Here is an 8,680-nt window from a genome sequence, read left to right as displayed (position 1 = left end):
GTAAATTAGCCTGAGGAAGGGATCTACGCAATCCCAGGGAGGGAGGTGCTGGGGAGGCCCTGGGGAGATGAAGGTGTTCTTTTTCACCAAGGTGGAAGTGAGGGGGGTGCTCTGGAGGAGAAGGCCTCTGTGCCTCTGGGGAGTTGGGGTGCGGCAGGGGGTGCCTCTGGCCCTGCCATCGGAAAGTGGAGGTGTTTTTGGGAAACTGGTTTGAATCATAGAATGTTCAGGGTTGGAAGGGACCTCAAAAGATCATCTAGTCCAACCGCCCTGCCAGAGCAGGATGCCCTAGGGCAGTCACGCAGGAACGCGTCCAGGCGGGTTTGAAAGTCTCCAGAGCAGGAGCCTCCACACCCTCTCTGGGCAGCCTGTGCCAGGGCTCCGGCACCCGCACGGCCAACAGGTTTCTCCTCATGTTTTTGTGGAACTTCCCATGTTCTAGCTTACACCCGTTATTGCTTGTTCTATTGCTGGGCACCACTGAGAAGAGATGTTCAAGTCCCTTCATCATCCTCGTAGCTCTCAGGAGAGTCCAACGGAGAGCTACGAGGATGATGAAGGGAGTAGGTCTCAAGGAGACTCCACACCCTCTCTGGGCAGCCTGGGCCAGGGCTCCGGCACCCGCACAGTGGAGAAATTTTCCCTCATGTTGAGGTGGAACTTCCTGCGTTCTAGCTTAAACCCATTATTCCTTGTTCTTAAACTCATTATTCCTTGTTCTATTACTGGGCACCACTGAAAAGAGATTGTCTCCTTCTCCTTGACACCCACCCCTCAGATATTTGTGTACATTAATAAGGTCCCCTGTCAGCTGCCTCCTTTCAAGGCTGAACAGCCTTAAAGGGGGTTTCTGCCTCGGCTGTGCTATGGCTTGCAGCTGAGGAAGTGCATTTGCATCTCTCCTCTGCCCTGCAGGTGCTGGAGCAGCTCCAGCCTGGGGCGCTGGGCACTATGCTGGTAGTTGGATTGAAAACAGAAAAGGGTGCGAAAAAGAAATACATGATCAAGCAGGTGAGAAGGTAGTTGCTAGGAAAACAAGAATCTATTGGCACATTTGTCATCTCCAGGGGCTCTTCTGGTAGTAGCAGACACAAACATGTTAGGCAGCTTGGCCACTGATTAAGAGTAGGCACACATCTCACTGTGCTGCTCTTTTGGAAATTTGAAGATTCACAGAGGTTTACTAGAATTTTGAGGTTAAAAGTGGGGAAAGGGGAGCCGTCTAGGTCCATCCAGTGCTTACTCCTGCTTTGACAGTGCAGGAGAAGACTGGCTAGCTGTCGGAGACTCATTTAAAGCTCTGTTTCTGGCCATCTCCCAACAAGAAGATGGCTCCAGACATTAGGGATAGGAGATATTGCTGAAAATTTATGCCAATTCACACACCATTTGCAGCTGCAGTCATCTTAACAATATTGTTCTGGCTCAAAGTTTGCCTGTCTCTGTACTATAATCTCATACTTGTTTTTTGTTTGGTGCAGGTTGAATGCACTGAAGAAAAGCAAGCAAATGAGGCCCTGAAGGAGGTATCAGTGCAGTTTTTCTTTACTACCTCACTTACAAAGACCAAAGTCTTAACAGAACAAGGTCTTTTATCTACAGGTATTAACTAAGTAAATAGTTACAATTTAAATCAGGTAGTACTATCTGAGAGGTGTTCTCCCTACCCTCTGCTTGAGTTTGGGCCAGGATATTTGAATATGTAAATTCAAATGCACAGCTGTTCTCAAAGGATAGTCCTTTTTCAGAGTTTGTTTTGTGCTGAAGATGAGGAGCAAAGCTCATCCTTTTGACCTTTAAGCTGAAGGAGAATCTTGATCTGTTTATAGTTTATTATTAAAGCCTCAATTTGTAGTTAACATATTTCATTATATGTTAATTCCTCAGAGTTGGACATTTTTTATTATGTGAGTGATTTGACTGTTTTTTTTCCTTAGTTGTACTTTTTTTTGGTGCAAACTTATTTCAATGCCTCAAGTAGGAAACAACATCAGAAATACTATTAAAATACCAAAATTTGTTTCAACAAAATATGCGAATAGCACATAATGGATTAGTCTCACAGTGTTCAGTATGTATGACAGTTGCTGCTATGAGTGAGAATATATGTCTGTGCAAATGCTTCATCCTACTCAAGAGAGTTGACTTCTTTATGTACTGAGACTGGTTTTACTGATAAAATTTGATCAATTTTTCTGCTGATATATGTGTCTATTGGAATAAATGCAGTTGTGTCAGCTAAAAGTGTGGCTCTTTGTAGTTTTTCTATTGTGTTTGCACAGCCACGAACAACTATGGGAGAGTAAGTTGAATTTTTTTTACCTCTCACACTCATCAGCCCTACATGGAAACCAACTTCAAAGAGATAAGCATCTCACTAGTGTCATCATATTTCCTGAGGTTCAAGTTTGCCTGTGAGTTACTGGAAATAATGGCTGTGCTAGAAAAATCATCTTGATTTTCATATTCTAAGATGTCTTTTCAGGTCTGGATGTTAGGAACTGAAGAAGAGGGTTGTTTACATATCATCTCCCTAAGGATCAGTTTATAGCCTTGAATCTCACAAGGCTGTTAAAGCATTTTGTTGGATGGAGTCTTAGTGAAATATTTTCCTTAACTTGACACTTGTGCTTGCAAATATATATGAGAGCTTGCACATTGAACGTGTTTTATCAGACATGCAACATGAACAATTCAGGAATTGGCTTAGGATGTTATTTAAGGTCCTGTTAATGGGAAGGACTGTGCAGTTGTAGAAAGCTCTCTGCATTTTTTTATTCTATGCAGGCAATGGATTTGCTAAGACTTCATCATTCAAACATCTGTTCTTACAAGGAACTGTTTGTGGCTTGGGATAATAAGGTGAGAATGAAATGGGATTAGTTAAACTGAAACACATGGTTAATGTTGCAAGCACGTCAGCATTTTTGCCAGTTTGAATCTGGGGTTATTGGTGTAAGATGCTCAAAAAAAGGTTGATCTGAAACAAGCCTGCTTTGTAAAGTCCTGAATAAAGATGCTAAAAAGCTGTGAATACATGTGGATTGGAGCCCATCCCATGGCAGTGTTGCACACTGACTCACAGATTGTGGTGTGAATCAGTGTGTAATACTGATTTTCATGCCTTCATGAAAACCCTTTTATAAGAGACTGTAGGAAGCTCAAAGCCCTGATGTATTTATTTGCAGATTTTATTCAGTGCTCAGGCAAAATTTGTGTTGGTTTTATGGATGTATATTTGATCTGAATTGTCCCACATGGCTTCAGATAAGATACTTGATCGTTTTTTCTTTTTTTTTTTCTTTTAAAATACATGCTATGTTTTTAATAAAAGAGTAAGTATTGTCTCCCCTGTGAGAGACTAATCATCTCGGAACACCTTGTTAGTAGTGAATATCACACCTGCCAGTTTGGCGGTTTTATCTTGCTGGGGGGTTTATCTTTCTAACTGGATTACCTGCAAACAATTACACGATTTTGGTGTAATATTTTATTACAGGTATCATCTCTGTTCCTTTGTCTGGTAATGCAGCACTCAGGCCAAGGAGATCTTTCATCTGTAATCAAGGAAAAAAGGCAGAAGTCAGAAAAAATAACAGACATGGTAAAAAGTGCAGAAGAGGCATCTGGTTCAACTGAGAGAGTCTCACTGCTTTTATATTTCTTCCTCTTTATTCCCTCTTTTTCAGAGTCCTCCCTAAAACATCCTCAAAGCACAGTGTTTTGCTGCAGGGTGATTTGAAAGCCACCTTCCAAAAGGTAGTTGGGAGTTATTCTCTTTGTGTTACATCCCCTCAACAGGTGATTCTGAAGTTCCTGGGACAGATGGTGGATGCTTTGTTTTATATACACAAACAAAGTATTTTCCACAGGTGAGGAGAAATCCTGTTCTCTTCGATAGGTCGTTGTTCTTTGCAGTCACTGTTGGTTCAGCACAGCTGCTGGGAGGGAGGGAATTGGACTGTTCCAAAAGGGGGAGTAGGGGTAGAAATTCAAGACTTCATGTATAGATTAATTTTCTCTAACTTCTGAAGTAATTTATTTCTGGAATTTTGTCTAGAATTATTCATTTGAATGAGGTGTTCTCTTTTTTTTTTTTTTTTTTGGAATGTGCTAACATTAGAATATTTGTTTTAATATTACAATATTGATTATTTCTGTTAATACTTACACTTTGGTGCCTGGGATAGATAGGGTGTACTTTGTCTATCTGAAATAAAAGATTATCCGAACATGGAATACAATGGTTAATTTGTCCCGCAATCACAGATTTTAGAGTATTTCACAGTAAAAGCAGAAAATAATTGTATTTCAGTTGATTATAACTTGTATACTAAATACAAAAACCCACAAAGAATAAAAATCAAGAAACAAAACCCACAAATGAAAAAAGAAAAAATCCCACCTACCCTTCCCCAAAGAAGCCCAAACCTTCTGATGTGCAAAGGTGCTGGGAACCTGTAGTTATATATCATCAGACTCTGATTTCACAGGCTGACAGGAAATATTTATGTTGCAGAAATATCAAGCCATCAAACATACTTGTGACTGGTGAAGCATCCTTCATGCTTAGCGACTTCAGTACAGAAACTCTTATGACAGATGAGATGAAATGGAAAACAAGAGTGGAAGAAAGTAGATATGTTTTCCCTTTTTTTTTTTTTTTACTTTAAAATACAATTATTGTGGATATTTTTATTCCTCAGAGAAAAATCAGCCAAAGAGGAAAGAATTATCTTCCCTCACCCTTCTCTGCATTGTTATTTGTCTTCTAAAGTATGAATAGGATATTCATAGGCAGTTGCCTGTAGCATTAGTGGTGTTCACAATTGAAAACTATAGACTGTGAGTCTCAGAATTCTGCAGCAGATCCAGCTGGAATCCTTTTTAGCTTCATGTGAATGCAGGGACATATTAGAAAATTGTTCATTAGTTATAGCGTTTCTTAGGCTTTTGTGGCGTATCACTGGTAAAAAATGACTAATCTCTGCAGAGTATCTGTAAATTATTTTTAGACATGAAACAATTGCCTGCAGTTTATACATGGGCAAGCGAAAACTGTGTATCACACACTGTCAGCAATGTTACTGGATGGTTCTTACTTCAACAGATAGCAAGTCTTGGATGGCTCCAGAAACATTTGTTTCTTCTTTTACTGAGAAGTCTGACATCTGGTCTCTAGGTTGTATTCTACTTGACATGATGACCTGCTTCGTCCTGAATGTATGTGAGAATGTTTCATTATAGATTTAAAATGTCACAGGCCGGCCTGGATGTCTGTAAACAAGAGTGTGAAAGCTCTTCTGACACTGTGCTCTTTACAGGCTAAAGAGATAACTTCGTTACTGCAGGATATTAGACAGGATACCAGCCGTCTTGAGGGAGTTCTGACACTGATGCAAAATGGAGATAGCAGCTCTTTGCCTTTATTTCCCATTTTATTGACGATGCTACAGATTCAGCCCAGCATGAGACCCACAACAAAGTAAGTTCTGGATGCTTTTCCTTTATTATTTTTGTCTTAAAGCCCACTTATGTTCACAAAGATGGGAACTTTAGCTACTGTTTGAAAGAGATTCAGTAAAGGTGTTGATCATACTGCCTCGACAAACTGAGTTATTAAAAAAAGTCAAAGATTCAGTGTTCATTCAGAAATGGGCATTCTCTTATGTGTAGGCGTCCTTTTTTGAAGAGTTACATTATAAAGTCATTATACATGATTTTACAAGCCATTAACTTGAAGCCTAAGCATGGCTTGCACACTGTAAGCTCTTTCATTAGCTGCTCTGAAGTAAATTGTTTAAGTTCTGTCAAAAATAATCCACTCTTCAAAGAAGTGTTATAGACTTTTTATATCAAATTGGAACAAAGCCCGTAGAAATATTATCATTTAGCAGTTCTGTCTTATTGATACTGCTTTTGTCTTTCGTAATTCCAGGGATCTGACTGATGTTCCATTTATTATGGAATGCCTGACCGTTGCTGGTGCCTCTTCAGTAAAACTGAAAAAGTCTTTGCCTTCCAAAATAATAGATGTGCTCCTTCAGGGAGGAATTGAAAGTGTTCTAGGTAATAAGGAAAATAGGATTAATGTAATCATGGTTTTCACAGGAAATAAAGCCATGTGTTTCCCAGTCAGCATGTATTCTGCTTGAAAATTAATTACTGGACATTCATTTTATGTGAAATAAAATGGGATGCTATTTGGAGGAAGGATGGCCATGCAGCCTTTTCTATAACCTTATAAGGTTCCTAGTCGTGCCTAATGCACCAGTGAAATGGAGTGAGAGATCATTCCTGAGGAAACTGGGGAGCCACACTTCTTTTGTTTGTATTCTAACATGTTTGCCAATTTATGCCAACAAAGGATCTGCTCTGTTATTTTCCTTCTAAGAAAGATATTATCTGAATCTGAAAAGGCTATTGGAATAATACATTTAAAACCCCTGTCCCTGCTCTGTTTCAATATTCCAACAGGTCCCCAAAATATATAATGTCAAATTTCCAGCTGAAACCTTTCTGTGATTCTATGAAATAGACAGATTATAGAGGTGAATCATAACACATTTTAATATTTAAATGTTTGATTCATTAGGGGAAAAATTTTTCCCTCCAACAGTCACAAATGATGTTATTTTCATTTGTATGAATCCACGTGTTGCACAAAATAGAGAAAAATTGAGTGTTTTTTAAAAGTGTTTGTATCAAATAGTTAGAAGAGTTTCTTGGTTTATGTAGAATTCATGCAGGCTTTCTGGGATATAGAAGAAGCACAGGCTAAATCCATTCAGCGCCTGGCCAGCTTTGTAAGAGATGAAGGTGGTAAGGCACTATTTTATGAATTTATTCTGCTTTTTCATTACATTTTGTTATAGCAGGAAGAGGAAAATATTCTCACGACAATAAATGAGAGCGAAATTGCTCTTTTCCTAGTTCTCACTTTTGGAATGTACTAGAGTAGACCACTACCTGATGTGATTGTGTCTGTTCTTGTTCAGTAAATGTTTTTGCTGAAGAGAAGAGGTATTTAACTGTATAAGACAAATGTGGTTTTTTTTGTTGGAAAAAAACAACAAACCCTTAGTGATAATTGGCAACAAAGGTGAATTGGCAAACTGATGCTTGAGGAAGGTAATTCGTGTCAGCATTGGGGCAACTTGGGGGCGATGCCAAGGGCTGTAAGAGCAAAAGGAAGCTACACACTCTAGTACAACTGTGAGCGAAGACTGTGTATTTCCTCCCAGCATCTGCACATTTTTCTGATTAATCAGATCAAGATTAGTATTTTCAGAGCACCGTGTTAACTCAGTTATAAAATGCTCTATCATTTTAATGCTGCATTTGCTTATGATATGAACACAGGGGTGTTGGTTTCTGTTCTATCTTCAACTCAGTTACTGTAGAAATCTTTAACCAGTAATATAGCAGGCTTTGGTTATAAATAACAAAATCAATGGCTCTTTGTGATTCTCATTCGACGGTTTTGACAGCAATACCAGGCCATGCACACCTCTCACTTGCTTGGCACCTCTGCGCCCTGGCTTACTGTGACTGATGCTCGCATCTTTGAAGGTGCTCAGCATGGATCCCTAAAACCCATCCAGTTTTTCCTCAACATTTTATCATATATTTGTGGATATGCTGAATAGCTATATTACCTATTCCAAAAATTCTTCACACAAGTAGGAGACTCAGTGACGTACTTTGCTCCAGAGGTTCTGAAAAGCGTGGGTTTGGGCTCATGCTGCATGAGGAGCAAATGATGCCACTGTGACTTAATGAGGAACGTGCTGGCTAAACTTAGCTTGCAGAGCCTCGCAGCTGTCTGTAGTGAGAGACATTTCCCATGGAGGCTACAAAATTCCCTCCGTATTGTTCCATCTATATTCAGGAATGTTGTTCTGCTGCATCATATTGTCCATAGGGACTCAAATTTACTTGAAAATAGAACTCTTGCGTTTTGGAGTATAGATATTCACTGAGCCTTCTAAGGTGTGTAACTGAACATTGCCTCAAACAATTTCTTTTCCCTGCAGCCATACCCTATCTGCTAACGTTCACAGAAGTGATCGCTTTTGCCATGAAGACTCATGTAGATTCTCTCAAGTTACAAGTAGATGGTTGCAGTTTATTACTCGAAATTCTTAGCCAAGGTACAATGATGAACCTTCCATCTTATGCTGGGTCATACAGCCTGTCTCCTGTAAAGTTAGATGTAGCAGATAAGGTTTGAAATGGGTTCTGTACTGATTTTAGAGGATAAATTTAAAGTAATAGAGGAAATTAACCTGCTTTAAAGAGAGTCTGGATTGTCGTGGACTTTCTTCAGGACTGGCATAAATGAATTCTGTATTAGTGTTAATTTTAAATACAGGCTGCTGGTCTTTGGCCACCAAGTTTGTTTTCATGTTATGTACACTATGAGTGTTACTAGCATGCATAGATAAGAGACTCTCAGTGATTCCGTATTTGAATTTCAAACTGTAAAAGTGTGTTTTGGTCTCTTGTGTGGTCTCTAGTGTCACTTTCTTGGCAATATACCCAAGTAATACCTGATAATGGTATAAGCCTGAAAACAGTGTCTCTAGTGTCACTTTCTTGGCAATATACCCCAATAACACCTGATAATGGTATAAGCCTGAAAACAGAAAGAATTTTGTCTCAGAAGATTAAATTTAAA

General features: G+C 39.3%; 1 protein-coding gene across 1 annotated transcript in view; it reads left to right on the top strand.

Moving 5' to 3' along the window:
- The window catches only part of STKLD1 (serine/threonine kinase-like domain containing 1), a gene marked incomplete at its 3' end in the record, with an annotated part of 8,389 nt that extends 236 nt beyond the window's left edge, over window positions 1-8,153 (top strand). The window contains exons 2-12 of the mRNA XM_009866030.1: window positions 916-1,011; window positions 1,482-1,526; window positions 2,788-2,862; window positions 3,500-3,604; window positions 3,802-3,872; window positions 4,520-4,635; window positions 5,111-5,223; window positions 5,325-5,485; window positions 5,939-6,069; window positions 6,739-6,822; window positions 8,037-8,153. Of these exons, the coding sequence (XP_009864332.1) occupies window positions 916-1,011; window positions 1,482-1,526; window positions 2,788-2,862; window positions 3,500-3,604; window positions 3,802-3,872; window positions 4,520-4,635; window positions 5,111-5,223; window positions 5,325-5,485; window positions 5,939-6,069; window positions 6,739-6,822; window positions 8,037-8,153 (1,114 nt within the window). The remainder of the gene's footprint in view (window positions 1-915; window positions 1,012-1,481; window positions 1,527-2,787; window positions 2,863-3,499; window positions 3,605-3,801; window positions 3,873-4,519; window positions 4,636-5,110; window positions 5,224-5,324; window positions 5,486-5,938; window positions 6,070-6,738; window positions 6,823-8,036) is intronic.
- Window positions 8,154-8,680: the final 527 nt, after the last annotated feature.

This window comes from Apaloderma vittatum, unplaced genomic scaffold, assembly GCF_000703405.1.
Source record: "Apaloderma vittatum isolate BGI_N311 unplaced genomic scaffold, ASM70340v1 scaffold37153, whole genome shotgun sequence".
NCBI lineage: Eukaryota > Metazoa > Chordata > Aves > Trogoniformes > Trogonidae > Apaloderma > Apaloderma vittatum.
This window is presented reverse-complemented; position numbering and strand designations above follow the sequence as displayed.